At 35.2% G+C, this 26487-nt stretch overlaps 1 protein-coding gene across 1 annotated transcript in view; it reads left to right on the top strand.

Annotated features, from left to right (window-relative positions):
* LOC114331062 (calcium homeostasis endoplasmic reticulum protein) overlaps positions 1-26487 on the top strand; it is a 67802-nt gene that overhangs the window by 22447 nt on the left and 18868 nt on the right. Inside the window, exons 6-7 of the mRNA XM_028280538.2 lie at positions 4760-5196; positions 16092-16225. Coding sequence (XP_028136339.2) covers positions 4760-5196; positions 16092-16225 — 571 coding nt within the window. The remainder of the gene's footprint in view (positions 1-4759; positions 5197-16091; positions 16226-26487) is intronic.

Below are 26487 nucleotides of genomic sequence, written 5' to 3'. Positions count from 1 at the left end.
TAGATTTGTTGTAAAACAACATCTTTGTTTCCTTTGCTATTTACTAATATTTGTCATTAGAATACTATTCATGATCTAATAAATTTAATTTTTTGTTTCTATTACATCATAGTTACTTGGGTAGTCTGATAAGTAGTTAGCCTACAAATTTTAAAAATGGTGATTTATTTTTGAAGTCTGTTTTTTGCTTGATGCACTTGACCCAGCGATGCTCCAACTTTTTAACCCATTGAAAAATACGTTTTTTCGAGGTCTGCTCGTCTGTTCTTCTAAATTTCTGCCTGGCGAGTGACTTTTTCAAGTTTGGAAACAAAAAAAAGTCGTACTGGGCCAAATCTGGAGAATACGGTGGACGGGATAACAGATCGTACCCCAATTCGAAAACATGATACGTTTAATATGTTTAAAGAAGTTAGAGAAGTAGCTAGTCTTTATCATAAGAAAACTCCACATACTATAAACGATTCGTCGAGAAAAATGATAATAGACGAACACGAAATTCGAACTACCTGGTATAATTATATAAATGAACTGTATAATGATGATAGACGCGAAGAACTGGAGACTTTAGATGAAGGTGAAGGACCTGAAATACTAAAATCAGAAATACTACATGCTATAAAATTGGCAAAAAACAAGAAAGCCGTTGGTCCTGACAACATACCTACAGAAATGTTAAAGCTCATAAATGAGGAAAACATTGAAATACTAGTCAAACTTTTCAATGATGTTTATTCGACTGGTGATATCCCTGAAGATTGGTTAAAGTCCGAATTCATAACCCTACCAAAAAAACAACGTCCGAAAAACTGTAACGATTATAGAATGATAAGCCTTATGAACCACACTTCGAAAATCTTTCTACGTATCATCCACAGTAGAATCAGAGATAAATGTGAAGAAGACCAGGATGAAACACAATTTGGCTTCAGAAATGGACTGAGAACCCGGGACGCACTCTTTGCACTAAATGTATTATTGCAGAAATGCCGAGATCAAAGGAAATACGTCTTTGCTGTATTTATTGACTATGAGAAGGCCTTTGATCGAGTACAACATCACAAATTAATTAAAATATTAAAGGATAAAGGAGTTGATAGTCAAGATGTACGAATCATAGAAAAATTATACTGGCATCAAACAGCGACAGCTTGCATAAATTGAAAATCAACAGAAATATGCAAAATACAAAGAGGTGTCAGACAGGGTTGTACACTGTCCCCACTGTTATTCAATTTATATTCGGATAGAATATTTAAGGAAGCGCTGCATAATTTGGAATGGGGTGAGAAAGTTAATGGACTTCTGATAAATACAATCAGATATGCAGACGATACAGTTATTTTAAGTGATGATATGAATGGATTACAACACCTTTTAAATGCCATTGACACAGTGGGAAGAGAGTTTGGTCTAGACATAAACTGTTCAAAAACAAAATACATGGTATTTAGCTGTTTGGCCCATCAAGGTTCACGGTTATATGTTGATGGTCATATAATTCAAAGAGTAGCCAGTTTTAAATATCTTGGTTGCCATATTACTGAACAACTAGATCCAGATAAAGAGATAAAATCTAGAATCGAGATAGCCCGCACGACATTTTTAAAAATGAGGTCATTCTTCTGTAATGATAACTTGCAACTTCAACTTCGAAAGCGCATGATTAAATGTTACATTTGGTCAGTCCTCTTGTTTGGTGTCGAAGCATGGACATTCAACATTGGTTAAAGAATATCCGGGAGTGGACAGATCTATTTAGAATAGCTCGAGACAGAGACAGTTTCGCCATGTTAATCGCCAACGTCAAGGGGACTTGATAGGGCACGCTAAAAAGAAGCCAGGCATTGATTATTTTTGTCAGTATGGATATCTCAGGAAATTGTTTAAAACGTCATCTACTGATGTCATAGGTCCAGGGCAGTTGTTTTGACCGTTAGGGCTCTCCATGGTGGCTGTATTTACAAGTTCTATGATTTGCTCTGGAATCCCAATTCGACCAATTTGGCCATGACGACGACGGAGGTGTGAGCCGATGCGTTGTCTTGGTGAAAGAGCACTTCGCCAAGTGGGGTTTTTTTCTGCAATTCCTCGTCGAATCGGCCCAATAATTCTGCATAGTTTAGCCCTGTGACTGTTTTGTTTTTTTCCAGGAAGTTGATATAGATCACACCTTACCCCAGAAAACGGTGGCCATCACCTTTCTGGCCGATAGCAAAGTCTTGGCCTTCTTGGAGCACGTTCGCGTGGTAACGTTCACTGTTTCTACTGTTCCTTCTGATCCTACTGTTCCAGAGGAGTCAACGTACACATCATTCAAGCGTTTTTTGATTTCGCTGCACGATGTCCTTTCCAAAACAAGAATCGAATCACCTACCAATATTGCTCTTTTTTATTTTTCTAAAATCTCGTAAACACGTCAGCTTCCACACGTCGTCAAAACAATACTACGAGTCAAATTCGGCTGAGATTTTGACATGGTAGTCTACAAATTATGTATTAAACGGGTCGCCTGCAGTTTCTCAACTGTCATCAATATGCCTAACTTTACGCGTAACTTTCATACGAGAATTATAAAAAAAATATATGCATTGGAATCAGGACCGGATTTAAGGGGGGCAGGCTGGGCAGCTGCCCGGGGCCCCCACAAAGCCCCAAACTTAAAAAAATCAGCACATTGTTCACACAGAGTAATTTTTGTCAATCAATTAACTGTGATATTTCGTTACATGGAAGGTTTCACTCCTGTTGAAATGATTCTCATATTTTTTCCAAATCACGGCCATAAAACAGAATATATATTTAATTCTCTAATGACATTCTTGGAAAAAGATGCTATTTATCTATTTGAAAAACTGCAGGGGGCGGTCCTACGACAATGCGTCAGTTATGAGTATGAGTGGAAAATACAATGGTGTTCAGGCTAAAATTAGATAACATAATATCTTGGCGTTGTGGATTCCATGTGCTGCCTGCTCTCTAAATTTAGTTGCAAAAGCTGCAGCTGAGTGGTGTCCTGCTGCCAGAACATTCTTTGATTTCTCGGAAGGACTATATATTATGAACTATATGTATTTTTCACTTCATCTACATATAGATACACCTTGTTCCGAATGTTTAAAATCTGAGTTCCTAAAAGAGTAAATACTACTATGGTCATCTAGAAGTGACGCCGCAAAAGCACTAGTTAAAGGTTATAATCAGATGAAAGGAGCATTATCCAAAATTTCAGAAGACGATGAGCAAAAATTTGAACCTCGTAGCGATGCAATTGGTTTGTATAATCGAATGTATTTACTGGAAACAGGAATATTTGCAATATTTTGGAATATAATCTTAGAGAGGACAAACAGCACAAGTGGTATTCTCTAACATCCAAATATTGACCATAATTCAGGAGTGGCGGCACTTAGATCACTTAAAGAATTTATATTCTTTTAAGGAATATTTCAGAGACTGAAACGACACCTTCAGAGAAATTTGTGACTAAAAATTTTATCGCTATTCACTTCATTTCCTCTGTATGTCAGAGGCTTTCTGCATATGAATCTATTCATTCCAATTTTGGATTTTTACATTATTTGGAAAATTTAACTCCCAATGAAATCGACGCTCACTCACTGAACCTTGCCGACATTTATAGCAATCATTTAGATGAAAACCTAGGTGTCAAGCTGGTAGATTTTTTCAATTCATTTAAAGAGGGAATCGGCTCATCAAATGAGGCCATGAGAGCCAGAGTGGCCTAACTGATTTTAACATTACTTTACATAATCAAAGAAAATGATCAGAAGCTAACAATGTCCCATTGTTTTAGTAGTTTTATGTTGACCAAGAATCATTACCTATGTTCTTTGAATATGTAAAGTAATGTTAAAATCAGTTAGGCCACTCTGACTCTCATGGCCTCAAATATAAGTAAAGAACTTTAAATGTACTGATTGCTAAAAGAAAATAATGTTAATGATGCGTTTCCAAACGTTGTGGTGACACTTCGTGTCTATTTAGTTCTGATGCTAACTATTTGCAATGGGGAGAGATCATTCTCAAAATTTAAGTAAATTAAAAATCGACTTCGATCTATGATGGGCCAAGAGCGTTTTAATCATCTCTCTATAATGAGCATAAGCTTTAATGTCTTAAAGCAACTAGACATGTCCGACATAATCAAGGAATTTTCAATTAAAAAATCTCGAAAAGTAACCGGATTTTAATCCTACATCTTACTATGTTTATTTTTAATATTTTACTGTAACAAGATAAAGCTCTTGTATTTTTTATTATTTAAAAATATATTTATAAAGGTAGATCAATATTTCTTTTTAATTTCTAAAAGGGAAAACCCTCTAGTTGGCTCTATACTCTATACTATAGTTATAACAACAATTTTTTTAATGGCAGAAGGTAGGGCCCCACATTAATTCTTCCCAGGGGCCTCCACTGCCTTAAATCCGGCTCTGATTGGAATCCAGATCCCGTAATTTTTTGAGTACTTATAAAGTGAGTACAAAGACATACATAATTTTTTTTTGTAATTACACCTTCAATTTACCGTGCACTTCTCGTAGACTCTACCGATAAGGTAGAGTCGTGTTGATAAACTGCAGGGCGCCGGTATTAAACGATAGTAGATTTCTCTTGCGACAGTGGCGCCATCGGGCGGAGAGGCTAAGTACTTATCGAACCGCCTACGTATATTATGCAGAAATGCCGATGAATATTTTGTGATAATACATAGTAAAGAGAGATTCTTTTGCAGCTCCTTCTAGCACGCTTCCTTTGGAAACAATCCAGCAGAGCCTTCAGCAAACCATACAGAGCCTGAGCCACAGTACACCACAGCAAGCATTCCCCATTCCGACGATAAATTCCCACCAGAACGACAACTATATAGACATGAACGTTTCGATCCCGCCCCCTTCCCAGATGAACCAACACGGAATGACTCAAAGCTACTCTTCCAACAACACTTCCATGCCCGTCTTCCCTGCCACGCCCGACTTGAACCAAAACGGCGTAGAGAGTATGTCGTTTTCGCAACCGCCCCCAGGTTATTTTCCGGCGCTGGGGTTGCTTCCGGATTTTTCGAAGCCTCCGCCAGGGTTTGTGTCGCCACCAGAACCGTACGTGGAAGACCTAATGCCCTCAGCGCCCTACTACGAGTTACCGGTTGGACTTACAGTTCCCCTCGTCAAGGTACGTTTTTTTAGTTGGCTTTGAAGTTGTTTTAGTGAGACTGATGATAAGACACAGTGATGAGCAGCTTGGTTAATTTTTGTCATACTTTTGATTAAAAAAGACACAACGATATTTCGTGTTTCTACATTACTTTTACACATTTGAATCGTTGAAAAGAATATTTGAAGCGGGTACCCAACAAAAATTGTATTAAAAGTTGTTGAAACCTTGAGTCCAAGGTAAAAAATATACTCTGGGCCAAAATTACACGCCCATCTTAAAAATGGGTCTTTTTTGATGTCTCGAATTTCCTAAACCTGTTATCCGATTTAAGTGATTTTTTTAATATATTATATATCCTTATTCTTTAACAATATCGCTGTAATCATATTGTTGCTAAACAGGTAAATTTTCATTGTATACCGGGTGTACGAATCAAACTATGTTTTTTTCTCACCCTGTGAATGGTCACCTTATGGAATATTCTATCTATTTAATTAGCCTTCTTCGGTCAATCTTTGGACATAGGTCTCCCCAATCCTTTTCCATTCTTCTCTGTCTGTCGCTACAGTCATCCACCTAGAGCCCACGTGCTTCATGATATCATCTACCCATCTCATTTGAGGCCTTCCTCTGCTTCGTTTATATTCCCACGACCTCCAATTTATAAGAATTTTGTTTCATCGGTCTTTTTTTTGTCCGGTAATTGTTGTGTCCGGTAAATCTTCATTTCAATTTTGCAACTTCTTGTCTAACATCCCTAACTTTGGTTTTCTCTCTTATCCACTCATTTCTCTTTTTATACATTAGTCTTATTTGCAACATTTGCCTTTCCATTGCTCTTTGCGTTTTTATGATTTTGTCCATGATTGCTTTTGTAAACGTCCACGTTTGGGAACTATAAGTGAGAACAGGGAGTACGCATTGATTGTACCGATTGAGCAATTTCTCATGGTTGGTGTGGGCCTTTAATGAGAGCGACAAAGAGACATGTATTTATTATACATTTAAAACGGGCTAGAAGATATACGCCGGCAAAGCGAGGTAGCGCCAACAACCCACTTCGTGTCGTAGGTAGGGCTTTCTCAGCACAGCGTTGCCAAAGTAGATTTAAAAAAGAAAATAACAAAGTAGAATAAATTATAATATTTAACTTTTTGTAAACGAATATAATAAACAAATTTTTTTAAAGAAAAAAACTTAAATAAAAAAATATTGTTTTCATCCATTTAAAAAAAATGTGAAAACGTTGAAATATAATTCAACCTTTTTCACCCACTTTTTTAAACTGGGTGAAAACAATATTTTTTTACTTAAGTTTTTTTCTTTTAAATAATTTGTTTATTATATTCGTTTACAAAAAGTTAAATATTATAATTTTTTTCGACTTTGTTATTTTCTTTTTCAAATCTACTTTGGCAACGCTGTGCTGACAAAGCCCTACCTACAACAAGAAATGGGTTGTTGGCGCTACCTCGTTTTGCCGGCGTATATCTTCTAGCCCCTTTTAAATGTATAATAAATACATTGTCGCTCTTGGTCGCTCTCATTAAAGGTCCATACCAACCATGAGAAATTTCTCAATCGGTATACCTTGGTCTTAAGATGTTGTGGACATCTTTTGTTTTTAAGGATGTTGATCTCTGCTGTATAAAATACTGAAATTCTAAAATAGAATATGTTTTCTCGACATTCTGTTTTTTGATTCATTCGCTTATGTTGGATCATAAAAAAGTTAGGTACTTTAACAACTAGCCATGTTTTTCATCAATACAGGGTATTTTTAAATAAGTATGGCAAACTTTAAGGGGTAATTCTGCATGAAACATTTATAAACGTATGTCCGCAAATGCTTCTGACGATTTATTTATTGTTTTAAAACCGGTTGAGATATGCAAATGAAATTTGGTGGGTTTTAAGACGTAGTTATTGCACATTTTTTGACATACAATTAAGAATTTAATATTCACCATTGGCACGCATACGGGTAATATGAGCCGTCATATTAACATGGCTAGTTGTTAAAGTGTCTAACTTTTGTATGGCCCAACATAAGCGAATGAATCAAAACACAGAATGTTGAGAAATCACGAGGCCATCGTTGGGTTTTAATTTCAGTATTTTATAAATGCTAGAATATTCCACAGGGTGATGCGAACTTGAGAAAAAAACACAGTTTGATTCGTACACACGGTATTCAATGAAAAGTTACCTGTTTAGCAACACTATTATTACAGCGATATTGTTAAAGAATAAGGCTATAACATATTAAAAACATCACTTAAATCGGACAACAGGTTTAAGAACTACGAGACATCAAAAATTGCCCATGTTTAAGTTAGGCGGTTAATTTTGGCCCAGAGTGTTTCTTGGTTACTTTAGTTAATCTTCATTCGGCATTCTCGACAAGCATTCATTAAGTTGGTCTAAGACTTTCTCGAACTCTACTAAAATGTTCATTCGTTCATAAAGATTTCCGAACTGTCTTGAATAGCTGTAAATAAAGGTTAAATAGTATGGGGACAATATATAACCCTGTCTTACTCCTTTACATATACTAATATTCTACAGTCTATCAACGAAATCAAATTTTTTATGGTCGCAAAATCCAAACTAGGGCGTTTTCGTTTGAGACTCTGTGAAAGCCGTCAATTGCAATGTTCGTACAAAATCGGGAGAGCAATTTTTTATCTGATTGAGAGATAATAAGCGGAGATGTCCAAGGAAAACTTTAACGGACAAAAATATTGGAGCTTAATCGTAACCTATAAACGTAAGTTATGAATTTTTTGATAAATAAAGGGGAAGAAGAGTCTCTTAAAGAAGAATAGTTCCGTTGAACCTGCAGTTCAGCAATTTTTCGTATTGGGTGATTACCGTCTCGACGTTGAAACCAAACCATCTCTATCTATGACCAAACCTATGCTCTATCATTTTGGCATCAATTGGTGCCACCCCAAGATTTCCTCCCAAAATACCCATTTTGAATTTTACCCTTTTTGTTCCTCTTTTTTTTACACCCAACGTTCAGTTCCGTACATCATAGCCGGTCTAATGGCTGTTCTATCGAATTTTCCTTTCAGCTTCATTAGATTTTTTCTGTCACACAACACACCACTCGCTTCCTTCCACTTCATTTATCCAACCCATCATCTACTGCATGCCTTTCCATCTATTTTCCTATTACTTTGTACTCTGTAATACCGATACTACATAGGTGCTTAAAACTATTTCTTTTCACAATCATTTCACCATCCAAAGATATCATTTTATTTGTAGTAATAAACCTTTTTCCTCAAGAGCTTGTCTTCACTGTTCCAATTTTTGTTCGCTTTCACTATTTTCTACTAATCCTACATCATCAGCATACATTAAGCACCAGGAAGTGTTACCCTACAGTTTCGCTGTTATCTGATCTAAAACTAATGAGAATAAAAGGACTAAGCATCGAGCTTTGGTGCAATCCTACTTTCACGTGAAATTTATCAGTCTCTTCCACATCTGCCCTAACACTAGTTTTTGCCCCCTCATATATTATATCTCTCACAATCTTTACATATTAACCGGGGACTCCTTTTTTATTGAGTGCCCACCACAGAATCTCTCAAGGAACTCTATATGCTTTCTTAAGATGAATGCCATATGAGCGTATGTTTCTTTATTCCTGTATTTTCCATCAACTGCCTTATAATGAAAATTGCATCTATTGTTGATCTACCCTGCGTAAAGCCAAATTGATCATCAGATATTTCAGTTTATTCATGTATCCCCATATATTATTCTTTCCCATATTTTCATAGTGAGACTAAGTAGTTTTATGGCCCTGTAGTTTTTATATTGTTCTATATATCCCTTGTTTTTGTAAACAGGTACTAATATACTGCTTCTTTATTCATCTGACATTTGTCCAACTTCCAAAATTCTAATAAATAAACCTGTTAGCCAACTTGCTCCTGTCTCTCCTAATGCTCTCCACACTATCCCAGTGATATCATCTGGTCCCACTGATTTTCCTTTCTTTATTTTTGGAAGTACCTGAACCACTTCCTCGTTTGTTGTTTTAATAATTTTAATTTGATCCGTTACTAAGAGATCAAGACTATTTAAGTATTTTAAAGTATACTTCGTCTATTCCTGGACCTTTGCTGGTTGTTAATTGTTTAATAACATTTTCTATCTAGATTTTTCAAATTGGGGCGCCTTAATTAGAAGCATTTTGTCATTGAAGTCGTCTAAAATGTTGTTAATATCTCACTTCTTTGTTAATATCAATAGTTCGTATAGGTCATCATTCTATTGATCTAGGATAACATTGATATTGAATCGACGATTACTGCTTAAGCGTTTCCTAAGGCCCACCGCATACATACAACTTTTAGTCGAACAACTATTTAGTTGTGTATAATAAGCAAGGACCGGAAAAATGCACCAAAAAATGTAAAAAATGCGCATTTTAATGCAATTGATTTGTGAAAAATATGCAAGAGCCTTTATGAAAAATGTAATATTAAAATGCAACATTAATAATCTTTTGGACTATTAGGCATTATAAATTAAATTAGAATAATGGTAGGTAATAGGTAGGTACTTACAATTTTTGTGCACGCTGAGCAAAATAAATTACCTCCGTCCCATGAAAGCTCTGGATGCGCCTTTATCCACAAATGTTTAATACTTGTCACTTTCGGCATTTTGGCGAAAAAATTATTCGTTACTCAATTTAAACTATATGTCAAAAATAATACGCAACAACGCACTGCGAATCAAAACACGAAATGAACTTCAGCTTTTATAAACAAATATTAAAATCTAAATTTCTGTACCAGCTTATCCCCCTACAAAGAGCAAACAGGTTTTTACAACCTATGTCAACTAATTGTTGTCCTACCGACCAAGTTATATTAGGGATTAAAAATAGATAATAGAATAAGAACATTACCTGATTTAAACATTTTTCTTAAGAAATGGATCATACACAGTTATTGAATTTACGACTGATAGTTTTTTAATTGGAAGTGAAAGTGAACCTTTGAGATTTAAAATATCGAATTAATGCAACTTTTCTGAATTTATCAAGAAAAAATGCAAAATGTTTAAAATGTTTGAAAAAATGACACATTTTCTAATTTATCAAAAAAATGCAAAAATATGCAAAAAATGCAGATTGCATTTAATCCGGTCCTTGATCATAAGTCTGTAGGAATATATTAAAGTGCGCATACTGTCAACTCGATAGTCGCTCGACAAAAAAATCAAAAGAGCTCCTCGATTGCCTTTTGACTGAAAAGTCGCACAGCTATCGATAAGCAGCTCAATTTCCATGGCGTTAGATGGCTTCGCACATACACTCGACTCAACAGTTTTTTGACGATCGTTCAGTTGGGAGTAGAGACGGACAAAAACAGTACAGAATTCTTCTATACAGTTGTTTTGTTCTTTTATATTCCCTCATTCTTTTACAGTTTTGTTTGTGTCGTTTAAATCAAACATTCTCGTGTACCTATTGGTATAAAGGGTGTCTAACATTTTATATATATTTTTATTCTGTAAATACCATATTTGTATTGTTAGGTACGTTTATGACCTGGTCCCTATGAGCTCCGTGCGTGACCATGGTGGGGATACACGAAACTATGCCAGCGCCCGTAACGGTGAAATATGACAACTTTGGCGAGTAATGATTAAATAATAATTTTTTTCAATAGATATTTCGCTTACCTTATTATTGCCGTTTTGATTTTTATTATTTATTTTTATATTTTCTTACTGACTTTCTATCTATTTCCATTTTGTGTTACATACACACCACAAAAGTAATAGTTCAATAGACCCAGCTAATTGCCTAATTGCTTTCGATGTACACTTAATTAATGTTAACACCGACAACTAAACTATAACGAAAAAGTGAAGAAAAACCTTTAAATTTGATATTTTCTTCAAAGAACTTTCAAATATCCGTTTTTTTAATTTGACGTTTATTTGACACTTGAACTTATTGTTTGTATAATAAATTTTATCAAAAATGGTAAATAAAAATATTACATTAATGTTAAATATCTCATATGTGTATCATATGTTTAACATCAAATTGTATTCGCCGAAAATTTCAGGCGACTACGTTAGGTATCGCGTCAGTCAGGCACGGAGCGAATAAATAAAAATAAAGACATTTATTCTCCTAATAATATTTGAAGGGTACTGGGAAAGAACGCCAATAGTCCATTTGGATTTATTTTGAGCATATTGATAATTAAGATTTATTAACCTATTACAAAGTCAAACACTATTAACACGTTGATCGCCATGTGTGGTATTCACAACAGGCCGCGCCGCACACATATGTCTCGCATGTAATGTTTTACTCCAAGCCGCGCTGCACAGAATTGCTTCACGTTTGAGTAGAAATGTTATGAGAAATAAGAGTAGATGGCCCAATGAACAAATTAAGTTAGCTGGCCTGGCCCTGGACCCGAATATATACGATTTGATTAAGGGTTGAATGTCACAATGTCATACCATAATAAATATTTTTGTTTTATGTATTTTATTCTTTTTACTGTTGTAATGTAGTTTGTTAGGTAACTAAAAAATCAATGAATTTAGACAACAAAATATTATTTTATTTGAAAAATAAACAGAATAAATTTGAAAATATATTAAATAAAATATATTCGCTTAGATTTATACATAAACACAAAATTTGTATTCCAACAATAAAATAAAAAATAAAACGTAAGAAATCAGTATTTTGCAGTCTTTATACTCGTAATTTGCACATATGAACAGAAGTAAAGCTAAAGGTATACAATAAAATTTATCGCACTGTATACATTTATAACGCGACATAGTAGCCTTAGACGTGGCGTATTTTATACCGTGTTGTTCGGACATGTTCTTGTAGCAATTTGAGCATCTACGTCTACTAGTAGTGTTCACTTCCTGAATGTGATGGCTCTCTACCAATGGAGGATTTTCTCTTGAGGTTATATTTAGCAAGTGTTTGGCAATATCTTCTCTAAATTGGGTAATTGTGATATTTTTACCAGTAAACTGTTTATATAGTATAAACGCGTTTACGATAGTTGAACCTAGAAGAATTTCTATTGCCAATTTGCGATACCACTTGAGGCTACGTCTGAGGCAAGAAGAGTAGGCGTTTAGTTGATCAGAGCGATCAATGAAACTTTTGTTTTGGTTATAGTCTCTAATAGCTGTTGGTTTTTCCTTTTCAGTTCCATTTTTGGACTTTACAGTAACCATCTTATTTTTGTGTTTTGTTGTCAGCATCAAAACTTCACGTTTATCACACCACCTCAGTATCACCACTCCAGAATCACTTTCCTTGGCAATAACTTCGCCTGTTTTTAATTCTTTTGTACTGTCTTTTGGGATTCCTTTCCGATTTTTTCTTAAGGTGCCGACCAGATGAGTTTGTCTGTCCAGCAATTTGTGAGCAAGTTCGATACTGGTATAATAGTTATCCACAAATATGGTTCGACCACTATCTAATAAATTTTTGCAAAACCCCATAACAATCGATGTTGGTACGCTGTCAGAAGTAGTATTTTTTTCTGTCCCACAATATATTTTGAAATCATACGTGTAACCTTGTTCAAGACAAAGTTTGAAAACTTTTACCCCAAACTTGTGTCTTTTGTTTTTTTATATATTGTAGAAAACTAAGACGTCCTCGAAAAGGCACGAGGGTTTCGTCTACGCAAACATTACGTGAAGGAGTTACTGCGTTTTGAAATTTTTGACTGATATGATTTAGAAGGGGTTTGATTTTGTAAAAACTGTGTGAAGTATCTGTACTTTCATTATCAGAAAAATGCCAGTGGCTCAAGAGGAGCTCAAATCGGTTTCTGGACATTAACGATTTTATTTCGTTTGAATATAAGATATTCTTACTCCAATAGGATGTCTCACTAGGCATCTGAACTAATCCCATCCAAATCTGTATACCCAAAAATATTTTCAATTTCTCAGTAGTAGTATCCTTCCATTGTCGAATCCGAGCTTGAAGTAAATTGGTTCTTTCTGCTTTTTGCGAAGCGTATTTATTGGTTTCTTGTACCATCAAATTCATAATATCGTCATCCACAAACACTAAAAAAAATCAATAGGCTGGTTATCATGCATACCTCAGAGATTTTCATTTATATTCAACCCTTGCTGGAAAACAGTGAAATGTTTCAAATTATCCCCGGTTAGCTCATTCCACTTCAACACTGTAGAAGCACTAGGTATTTCATCACCTGTATCACTATTCCACTAAAAAAAGTTTCTGATAACACTTTCAATTGTTTCATAGTTTCATCTATTAGATTCGTAGGACTGCTAACAGGATTAGTTTCCATGTTGCCAGCATGCTTTTCTTGTTCAACGCTTTCGATTTGTACTGCAAATGATGTACTGGGTTGATCTATGCTATTAGAGTTATTAGAAACGTTGAGTACCTATTTTTTCTTCTTTTTTTTTTTGAACAGGTGATGAAGAATAATTGGATGAATCTAAATAATAACTACTTGCGATATAACTTTCCGATGAATACTCAAACACCTCTTCATCTGACAACATGTCATCCATTAGTTTTTGTAGTTTACTTTGATTTTTTTCATAATCACCCATTTTTCTCAATTTTACTGCGATAACAACTTGATGCGAACTAAATAATACACTGGTTAGACCCATACCGCTACAATACGCAGGTTTATTCTTGCGAGGCACGTGTGCATCGCATGGCCTCAGCTTAACAAAATCATGTTTAGAAAGAAATTTTGCTATATTTAAGAAATGCGTTGTTTTTGTACTGCATTTTTATGCGTTTTAAACGAAAAAAATAAATTGGCCTGGGAAAAGGCAAAAAATATTATCATTATGGCGATCAACGTGTTAAGTCTAAGTATTTAGTATATTATTATTGTCAGGAGCAATTAATAAAATAATTTCATTGAAGCTCGGTTCGCTTAATTGATCAAACTTAGTTGTAATTGATCAAACTTAGTGAGTCTTAAAATTGCAATGTATCGTGTGAAATTTTCCTTTTTTTTTTTCATTATCATCTTCCACGTACAGTAATGCACAAGTAAGTCCTTTTTTGTTATACGACATGATGATACACTGAAATCGCCAATGCAAATATCGAATGTATGCGCACCCTACACAGCTAAATAGTTTAGCCGAGAACAAATCGCAATACCGTCACGATTCGACTAAATAGTTGTTCGACTAAAAAGTTGTATGTATGCGCTGGGTCTAAAGGTGCATTTAAATCAAAGCGAACATAAACGAAGGAACAAATTAGTAGGTGTTAGCTTGGTTATTTGTTCTCTACAAAGTAGGACCGTTTACATTGTAACGAACGTTCGCATTCGTTGATGATCCGTCCGCAATGTCGGATACAGATGACACCAATTTACTTTGATGATTCGCCGATTTACCCACATCGGTTGGAACATGTGTGAACTCAAATACAATAATACAATACTGTACAAATACAATAATTAAAAAAAAACAGATTCGTTCGTTCGCTTGTGTTCGCTTTGATTTAAATGCAACTTAACATTTCGGCCCCCTCGGGATACATAATATGTCCCACTAAAAGTTTAAAAATACTTACTGGCTCATACGTCCCTATTTAAACGTAGTTTTGCTTTAGTGGTATTATTAGTGCAAAAGCAAGAAAACAAAACTGAATTGACAACACTGGGTGACTTGTGGAGTCAGTTACAGATTTATTTTCACAAGCTCTCGACGTTTTAATGCGTTTATATTCGCTTTTTACCATTTTCATCGAGATTTTTGAACAGTATATGAATGTTTTTCTGCATTTATATTAGTAATGATATTCTAATAATATGGTATAGTATTTTGATAGAAATATTCCTGATTTTCTAGGAATAATCCTAGTGGGACAATAACGTCCCAGTGCTATTTTTAAGCGGGACATATTTAACCCATTGGGTTTTTGCAGTATGTCCAAACGAGGGCTTTCTGAAAAGGAACTTCAATCTTTAGCCGATAAGCTTTCAGATATTGAAAGTGAATCGGACTGTTTTGAGACTAATGACGACAGCGACAAAAAATATGAGACAGAGACAACACTTGGATCTTATTTTCATAGGTTACCATTGGGATATATATGTACCATCTGTCAATGTCAAATCTAAGAAAAAAATCTTCTGAAACCTGTTTGCGTAACCGAATTACATACAAAAAAGCTCAGAAATTACGATTTTAACTCCGTTTATTTAACCCGGGAGCAGTCGCGCTCACTTCTGTAACGTGAACAGTCGCGTGTTAGATTTGATCTCATAATACGAATTTACAACAATTTTTTATTTTACAGTAGGTATTTTTATTTACAAGAACAAGTTAGAAATATTATTTCTAAAATTATTAAAGCTAATTAGCTCTCCCCAAAGCCATAAATTCCACAAAAAGAAGAAGAAAAAAAGCCTACGCATTACTACACCCTTCCTCGAGGCACTTACGAGTGGAAAATTATGTTGCAAAATTTTTCATCAAGTTATCGCGAAAAAGGATAAAATGTTAGATTTTTCTAACGGCGCGACTGCTCGCGGGTTAAGTAACAAAAGTGGGGCTGAAAGGGTTAACAAATTTCATGAGACAAAGAATTCGTCAGTAACAACCAACGGCAAATCAAAATAGAGTGAATGACAATTCCTGCCTGTTATATTAGGACACAGACGATATAAAGTCCTTTTAGCTTATAAAAGTGATCTAAAGTTTTCTGTAAAACGCCGGTAAATTTAACAAATATCCTGTCGCATAAAAATATATTTGTATTTAAAAAGACCCGTTAAATATTCTTTTCGACTATGAATGCACTAACATCTCTTGTTCTGTGTTCTGAATTGCGTAATGGTATTTTGACACACTTATTCTAGTTGGAAGAAACGACATATAAACCGTTAGATCCTAAAGATATTAGGTTGCCACCGCCAGCACCACCTAGCGAACGACTTCTAGCTGCAGTCGAAGCATTCTTCTCATTACCAAACCATGATAGGCCTAGAGACAGGTAAAGAAAGGTTTTTCAGAGCTCTCACTCTTATGTTGTTGTGAGTTTTTGGCTGTTTTACGTTTTTTCTTATAAATTTGAAAGAATAGTTTATTGGATATTTCCGTTTAAACAATTTTATCAATCAAATGTTACGAAAGTTGTAATGATGCGTTGTTTTTCGGGTTTAGGGGCCATTGTTTAGGCGATTTTTCCTGGCGTTTCGTCTGTAACTGCGACGATAATAGGTCTTCATTTTTTGTTTATTTAATGTCATTATTTGTAAATTTTAGGTGTATGTATATTCTACCATTAATAAGATCAGCGTGTTTCTCTACCTTATCGAATAATAAAAAGCATTTGCAAGACTTTTAAATATACCAGAAACTGCAAGGATCTCCTCAACAACCTGGCAAAAGACAATAAAGTGTCTTTAATATGGGTGTCGGGTCATGAAGGGGTGCATGGGAACGAACGAGCAGATATGTTGGCAAAAAAGGCTCGCGAGAAACTTTTGAAAGCCCAGAACCTTTCTGTGGCATCACTAAAGATACTACGAAAAACGAGGTTCCGAAATGGCGGATAAGGAATCATCAAAAGAAATGGAGAGCCACTCAAAGGCAAATCCAGACTAAAAAAATATTCAAGAATATTGAATACAGTTTGATGAACCTCAATAAACGAGAGATCAAACGGTCACTGAAATGGTGACTGGACATTGCCGTTTAAGAAACCACCTATACAAACTAGGTAAGGTGAATAAACCATGGTGCAGAAAGTGCGAAATGGAAGAAGAGGCTGCCATACACATACTATTCCATTGCATTGTGCTAAGTGATGTAAAGCAGGAATGCAGTGGTCAACTGAGTTTTGAACCAGAAGAGATCCTAAAACTACCAATAAGAAAACTGTTGGCCTTCGTTGAGGCCACAGAATCTATTAGAGTTTAAGAAAAAAAAAACGGTATGGTACAAAGGTCTTATGACCAAGTGGCAGAGGCTAACGAGTCTTGCCTGATCTTAGAAGAAGAAGATCTGCTACAACTACTAAACCACTGAAATGTATTGACATTATTGTTGCTGTTCAGTAATGGACAATTCTGTTGCATTGAACACTTGGAAGACATTGTTACCAACATGAGAAAACGGAGAATGATGTTTTATGGTCACCTAGAACGTATGATTCCTCAAAGACTTGTCCACCGCATTCACTTTTCAATCTCAAGATCATCATCTTGATCTAAAGATGGACAAGGTCTCAGAGATAAGAGCCCGATTCTATTTCATTTCGATGTCGAAACTTAAAAGCGACTACTCCATGACTGGCGCAATCGCTAGCGATTCTTATTCATTTCGATTTTAGTTACAACTGGGGATATTTACTTTATCATTTTGACACTGCTCAGAATTTGTGTTGGCTACGCAACGTGTGTTGAATGTTACATCTTTCATTTGAGTTGATAAACCACGTTGTGGACATTCTCAATTATTATATTTCTAATTTAATAATATCTTTCATTCCTTCAAATCCAGCATATTTCCATAAAACGCAGCCATATTATTCATTTTTGCGTCAGTTGTCCTTGCAAGAAGCAAACAAAACACGACACCTCCTAAACTTAAACTAACCTCGCTTCTCCCCATCCAGCTAGTCATGTCCATATCACATTACTTTCGGCTCGAAATCAAAATTTAAACTACTTTTTTGCAGTCAAAATTAATTTCGAAAAATCGAAAATTAATGACGTCCTTTATAAGTCGAAATTCAATAGGACTGTCAGGGTATCGCTTAAAATGATAGGCTCTGGAGGGGCCCGAGATGAGAGACGAGTGTGTTCAATGGTGAAGTGTACATTTTTAAAATAGGCGAAAATAAGCGCTAATAAACAAATAAATATATAGCCGCTTGCCATGAAGTGTTAAAGAACTACAAAATATCTGCCCTGACAATAGTGACAATCCTATTGAATTTGAACTGCAGTTAGTTCAACTGAAATTCACAAGGCTCGCAAAGTCGCATTTCGACGTTGCCATATTAATTTCGACGTGTTTTGAGTCGAAATGTCAATTAGAACCAGGGTCAAGGTGAAAAATCTACTAAGATTCTTTAGTGTTTATAGGTATGTCTGATTGTTTATGTGAACGTTGAGCATAAACACTGCTTCATTTGCAAAAAGTACCTTTTCTATCTGGACACTCACTGAGGCAATGGAGAAAAAACTTGAGGCCTTAAGGATATTGAAACAAATAAAAGAAAACTTCTGTTGGAGTGAAAGTAAAAAGAAAGATACACTCCAACAGAAGTAAGGAAAAAGGGAGTAACTAGTGGGACAGAAATGAAAATAGATGGGATGTAAAGAAGAGAGTGAAGTGGCTTCTACGTGGAGAAGCCGCAGTAGGAAAATACTACTTTCCAGTAGTATTGGTGGAGGAAAGTGGAAGGATGTAGAGACAGAGGCAACTGAATAGAATTGGCTCGTTTGCATGCCTGTCGAAGAACAGTAGTTTTAAGTAGATAGTAATGATGACTAAAAGGTGAAATAATAAAATAAGAATAATGTACTGAAAATGAATGAAGATGAATAATTGCTAAAGACGAACAAAATAAATAAAACTAACTAATCATGGGCGCCATGAAAATGATCTTCGATCATTCTCCCAGGTATCTTACACTGCTGTCAAATATTAAATATATTAAACCTGTAATAATGAACATAAAGGAATAATAAAAATAAATGATATACAAAATAAGTAAATATTTATTAAAAATAACTACTAGATTTTTGACAATCTCGGAGTTACACAGTGCATATCATGTGACTCTAAAATGACATAAGTTATACAAAAAGTTATATCTCTCTAAGATAACAACAATAATGTTACCTGTTACAAAATTACATAAGTACCTCTTACTTACATATAGGGTACAACTCACATGAGTCTTCTACCAAATGGTTATAGTACGCTTACTACGTACAACTAAATTAAAACCGACAAAGATGAAAGTAATACAGATAAATAGGCCCAAGCCTCACTAAGAGAAAATACAATAATGAATAAGCAAAGTTAAATATACAAATGAATAAAAATTATAGTAATGAAGTTAAGATAAATACCGAACCGATGACCTAAATTAACCGAGCAAATGCAATGAAATAAAGTAACGATGAATTAACCGAACAAATGAAATAAAGCGAATAACAATAAAATATTTGGGAAACAAGCAAGTAATATTACAAAAATAAATATCAAACCAATAATAAAATATAAAAACCTAATTTTCTAGGCTTATTACCTTGTGTACACAAGTAACTTACCATAGATCGTAAATAAGTTTGGGAACCTAATACAATAGTATACAAATATGTCATATAAAAAAAACCAGAGGTAAGCTAAATCTGGAAAAAAATTAATAGTGCATTAAACCAAATGTCTGAAACGTAAAAACCAATAGTTACTTAAAGCACACTAATTGTTCCCAAACAAACCCAAACGACTCCTAAAGAGGTTGCTGCTGCATCCTCAGAAATGAGCATCAGGATGATGCGCCCCCAAGCCCTCCGTAGGCCCAGGTGGCAAGACGAAAACGAGCTGGAATGCCCCCAAAAAGCTTGTTCCCCAAAACCCCAATAGTGACTTGGCTGTGGTCGTGGCTGGAATCGACGCCTTCCAGGTGGTTGAAGGATTTACATGGTATGTTTTAATATTTCTCCCAAATGGCTAAAAAACATTCCCAGTTTTAGTTTATTTTACACTCGAACATGTGTGAATAAAAAAAAACAACAGAAGAAGTAATGAAGAAGAGGTTTTTAGAATGAACAGCAATAAAAAACATCAATTAGCAAGGCTTATCAGATGTAAGAAGATATTGTGTGTGACCTTGATGTAGTCTTTAAATACAGAATATGATATGGAGAACAAAAGATTATAGGATAATTATATTGCCAGTGTGATATGAGCATAGCATTAGATTTTTTTATTCACAATTTATCAAATATTGGGTGTGGACTAACTTTAAACTTTACTACCCCAAAAAAATTATGACTGAGAATTTTCTCCGAACACATATTACACACAGTGGAGTGATTAAGAGAAACCAAATTAAGAAAGAATATTTTAAATGAAAAATGATTGTAATATCCCCTACCTTTATATGTCAAAAAAAATTATTTACCGGATAGGTCAGTTGTTCATTTACTGTCCCTCTAGAAACTCTGGATGGATTCTGGGAAAACCACGGGATACCATTTTTACTTTAGTGGAACGTATTTTCCAAATAAAATGGCTAAGAAATGAAACCTTCCGCCATTATGGAACCAAAAGTTCGTCGACCGAATTCCAGCACACTTCACAACCAAGTAACGGACGATCGCTTTGTCAAATTTTCAGAACGATCAGAACGTCAACTACCACGGAACACGAATTAAATTTACCAACAGAGGCGTAGAATATGTTCCGTATAGAATGTGACGTCACGTAAATATTTAATTACGACAAAATTAGAGAATTTAATTGCGCGACCAAAGAAAATAATTATAAAAATAATTAAAGCGCTAAAAATGATATTATAACGGGTGGAACGTTACAATATCATGGACGGACAAGATAACCAACGAGACCGTATTACCAAGAGTGGGCAAAGAAAGAGAGGTGATGTATACCATTAAAAGGAGAAAGTTAGAATACCTCAGACACATAATGAGAAACGGCACTAAATACAGATTACTGAAGGTAATCCTTCAAGGTAAAGTATTAGGAAAGCGAGGAATTGGGAGAAGAAGAATATCATGGTTAAAGAACCTGAGGAAATGGTTCTCCACAACAACAACTAATCTATTTAAAGCATCAGTTAATAAAATAATTATAGCCAGAATGATCGCCAATATTCGAAACGAATAGGCACTAAAAGAAGAAGAAGACCTTTTCTATGAAACTCTCATCTCTGTTAAATCGTTCCATAAGGGTTTCGCATAATTCGATACTTTGTACGGATGCCAATTCTACTTTTTAGCATTCTAACAAGTTGATTAGAGGACAGACATAATGCTACCTGCGTCGAACTGGTATGGGAATTTTCTTGAAGTGCCAATACAACGTCCAGTTTCTTGGCTTCGGGTGTTGATTTTGTATCACCTCTGGGGATATCTTCAACTGGCCCGTTTCTCGATTTAATTTTTTAATTTTTCTAATTGTTCATTGAGAACTCTGTTCACGATGGGGGTATTTAGCATTAAATAAATTACCAACTTCTGCTTCAGTCCTCAGTCCTCACTCTATCTCCACAACCAATCGTGATTAAAATCTCGATTCGTTCTTGTGATGTTTGGTACAAAAACATTTGTAAGCCCAAAATTAACCTTTATTTGTCTACATACTAATAGTAGGGGAGGCTTGGATGCTAAATTTGCAATTTCTAAAGCGTCATGGGCACCTATTGGGTTGTGAAGATTAGGTCCTAATACCAAAAAAGTTAAGTTTTCCATTTTAGCGGAGATTTTCCATTTTTTAATTTAATTTTCCATCTCCAAAAATTGTTTTTTTATTATTGCGCCACCTATCCACAATTCAAAAAAATGTCTTGAATAAGTTATTATGTTTAAGTAAGGAATCCAAATCTACAATAAAAAAATGGGGGTTTCTATTTAAGATTTTAAAGTAACCCCCCACCTCACCTCGGTGGGGGGTAGTGTTTGGTGTCGCTCGATGGATTTTTGAAATATTTAATGCATGTTTTTCAGTTTTTCGATTTGATGTTCATTTCGCGAAATATCGCGGAGTTCCTATTTATAATTTTAAAGTTAACAAACCTCCCTCCGTGGAGGTCGTGTTTGGTATCATTCGGCAGATTTTAAAAAAATATTGAACACATATTTTTCATTTTCTCGATCTGATGTTCATTTCACGAAATATTCGCTTTTTTTGTGAAACTTTGTGATTTGCCCATTTCCTTACGCCCCGCTCAAATCGTCAGATTTTTTAAATATGCACTGTCCTTCATGTACTTAACTTACCTTGTCTTAATCTGACGTTTTCGAGTTTTTCTAAGGATAAATTGATTTTACGGACTGTCCCCAACGCACGCCCCTGTATTAAGAGTCCATATATGGTAGGGATACATTTACAGGGAACAGGTTTCTCCCCATGTGATTTTCTGATGCGCTCGAGTAACGCGCAAAATCGTCGCTTGGCCTACCCTACCATAAACACAACTAATTGTTTATTTTACCTGTAAAAATAACTAAAATATAATGTGATAATGAGCAACACATGAGCGTCGCGAGTGGGGTTTATAATTACATGGTCAATACATTACAGTTCTGTTTCTGCAGGTTTGATTTTTGTTAATATGGTCAATACATTACAGTTCTGTTTCTGCAAGTTTGATTTTTGTTAATGCTTTTATTAATGTCGGCAAAAACTCAAACAGTAAAAATTTGACGTCTATTAGTCGACAGATTCATAGATCATTGACAATATTTTTGTAAAAATATCTTTGAATATACTGCAATACTGCAATAATTAATTTCAGATTAGAATGTAGCATTAGAATATATTTCTTTTCGGAAAGAGCAAAACACACAACTTTATTTTATTCGCAGTAATTCCATTTTACTTAACTATTACCCTATTTTTAAACCAGTAACGGCCGGTTTCACAAAGTAAAGTTAACTTGTGGTTGAGAGATAACCTCAAAATTACCCCAAAATATGCGTTTCAGTTTCATAATTGTTACCCTTCTGGGTATACCCATAAGGGTAACCCACTCCAACCTCTGGTTAAAAATTCTGTGAGTTAACCATACTTCGCCGTTGACCTGAAACTAAAACGCATATTTTGACGTAACTTCTGGTTATCTCTTAACCACAAGTTAACTTTACTTTGTGAAACCGGCCGTAAGAGTAATTCAAAGTACCCCGCACAAACCTTATGGAAATTAGGTCCCAGTGGATTTCGTTCATACTTTGGGAAAATACTTTTTGAAGCATCCTGATAAAAAGTTCTCATGTGCACAACTCAATCGTATGAAGGATTTTCAAGATATAGAGGCACAAACTCGAAAAATTATAAGATTTACTGGTTATTCCAATTCCCTGAGTTACTGGTTATCTGGCAACATATAGAAGTTTGGATCAAGGAAAAGTACTAGTAATCTAGGATTTTTTCCTGGCTATCCAATGGCGACCTTTACTTTGACCTTGACCTTCAACGGACGTCATCTTCTACAGTTTCGAGGGTTTTTGGCATTAAATTGATATAAACAGATTACTCATGGGTTTTTGGGATCGCTAAACACGAATATGCCATCAGAATTGACCTACGGAGTACGTGGTGGCCAGGGCCACTGCAAGGGACGTCTTATTCTAGAGTTTCGATGGTTTTCGGCATTTAATTGATGCAAATGAATTACTGGAGGGTTTTTTGAGGTCGCTAAACACGAATATGCCACCAGAACCGACTCCCGGAGCACCTGGTTTCCAAGGTCAATGAAAGGCGCTCCTGGAGTTTCGAGGGTCTTTGGTACTACATTAATGCAAACGGATTAGTTATAGGTTTTTGGAGTTGCTGAACACGAATACGTGATCAGCACAGATACAGGAGCACCTGGTGCCTAAGACAGGTTAACTTCTGGAGTTAAAAACCTAAGAGTAATCCATTTGATTACTCCGAAACTGCAGAAGATAACCTGTCTTAGGTACCAGGTGCTCCTGTGTCTGTGCTGATCACGTATTCGTGTTCAGCAACCCCAAAAACCTATAACTAATCCGTTTGCATTAATGTAGTACCAAAGACCCTCGAAACTCCAGGAGCGCCTTTCATTGACCTTGGAAACCAGGTGCTGCGGGAGTCGGTTCTGGTGGCATATTCGTGTTTAGCGACCTCAAAAAACCCTCTAGAAGATGACGTCCCTTGCAGTGGTCCTGGCCACCACGTTCTCCGGAGGTCAATTCTGATGGCATATTCGTGTTTAGCGATCCCAAAAACCCATGAGTAATCTGTTTATTTCAATTTAATGCCGAAACCCCTCGAAACTCTAGAAGATGACGTCCGTTGAAGGTCAAGGTCAAAGTAAAGGTCGTCATTGGATAGCCAGCAAAAAATCCTAGACTACTAGTACTTTTCCTTGATCCAAACTTCTACATGTTGCTAGATAACCAGTAACTCAGGGAATTGGAATACCCAGTAAAACTTATAATTTTCTGAGGCTGTGCCTCTATATCTTGAAAATCCTTCATACGATTGAGTTGTGCCCATGAGAACTTTTTATCAGGATGCTGAGAGAGTATTTTCCCAAAGTATGAACGAAATCCACTGGGACCTGATTTCCATAAGGTTTGTGCGGGGTACTTTACCGCGCCGTAATGCTTGTTTGTAATTCCAACGTAAGGAAAGTTTACTCCACTGTTTTTGATACTACTGACACTATTCTCTGACTACTACTTCCACATAAAATTTTGATACTATTGACATTTATGAAATTTTGACACTATTGCCATTTCATAGGTTAATTAAATTATACCCGCGATTTTTTGTGTTATTACTTTACTTTTTAGATTTTTTAGTCTGCTTTTATATAAAAAACCGTTGTTTTCAGAACTCTTTAGAATATAATATTTATGGATTACCGTCGAAGGCCGACATGATTAACCAAAAAAGAAGATGTATTTGGTGATTTTTCTAGTGACATTATTGGGTGTGAATCTGTCTTTTGAGTTTACTCCTCCTGGTTTAAAAACAGGGTACAAATATTCGAATGATACATCGTTGCAAAGCCGATTGGGAGGCCTTTCCCATGAGGTATCCCGTCACCTCGGTTTATAAACTAATGAAATAGTGCCTAACATATTAAAATTGACGTGTTTTAAGATATTTTTTAAAAGTTGTCCGTTTCTGAAATAATCAATTTATTCCATAAATTTGCGTCACACTATACTATTGTTTTATTACATAAAATTGCTATTTTTAACACGATTAAAGATATTTTCTTCGAAACATTCAATGTTTTATTACATAAAACCTTAAGTTTACTATTCGCTGGGAGGGTTGACATGGTGGGGATATGACATGTCGACACTGCTTCTCATGGTGGCATAATTTGTAAGCCGTCCCCCACGGGCGATAAATTTAGTTCTTTTTCTTGACTATATTTTCTTACCTTAGTAATGAAATCCACCTCTTCTTTTCAACCAAATCATTTGGAAACGCAAAGAATCTAAATATTCCTATTTCATTATAGCGTTTACAATCCGCAGCAAAGCACATTACCATTTTTATTATACAAAATACAATGGTTTACAAAAGTTCCTAATCTCTGCTTGGTGAATATCACTAAAAAACTATATTTCATCGAAATTTAAGACCGAATTATGGTGGTATTATCTTAAAAAACACTATACTTAAGCAGAAAAAGCAGCAGAGGAAGCAAAATTTCAACTATATAGGAATTAAAAAGGCTTGAGACTGGCAAATCCTGGCTTTTCAACCTTTGTTTACGATAACAATAACAATGACAGTCGTGACGTCACACTTCGGCTGTCAGCCTTCGTATTTTCCTATATTTAAACTACAGTGGGACCTCGATAAGTCGGATTAATCGGGACCGCGGCCGATCCGCTTTATCGAAAATCCGGATTAGCCGGAGAATATGGTAAACATTAATAAAGTACGGTATACTTACTTACAGATAAACTCCATTATAATTGCAAAAACATAAAATACATAATATGCACAGTACATTTAAATTACGTAGTTGTATTGTTTATTTCTTGGTAAAAAACTCAGTCAAAGGGAAAAAATGTTGTTTTGTCTGATAAAAATCGGTCCGGGTTAGACGGACTTCCGAGTTATCGGAGGCCGACTTATCGGGGTTCCATGTATATGTATTATATCAGAAATTTTCTACCATATCGACCCATGCAACGTAGACTATCGTAACTCAAAAAACGTTACATTTGACTTACTATAATGGTATTATTATTCTTTTTAAGCTTTATTTGGTGGAAAAGTATGGTAAATAAGGTATGAATTTTAAGGCAACCAGTAAAACATTTGCATGTGTATAGTATGTTTACTGACCCACACTCCTGCAAGCGAAAACTATAGTAAGTTGAGTTACTGTAGTCTTCGTTGCAAGAAACAGCAGAAGGTATTCCAAGTTTGAGTTAAACTGTTTGACTTACTATAGTTTTCTCTAGTTAGACTCTAATTTTAGTTATTCCGATTAACTATAGAAATGTTTTTTATTACAATTTTTTAAATAGTACTGTTTTGCTTCAATAAATCTGT

This window comes from Diabrotica virgifera, chromosome 2 (assembly GCF_917563875.1).
Source record: "Diabrotica virgifera virgifera chromosome 2, PGI_DIABVI_V3a".
Lineage (NCBI taxonomy): Eukaryota > Metazoa > Arthropoda > Insecta > Coleoptera > Chrysomelidae > Diabrotica > Diabrotica virgifera.
The sequence above is the reverse complement of the archived record's forward strand: the minus strand, read 5'-3'. Positions and strand labels throughout refer to the sequence as shown.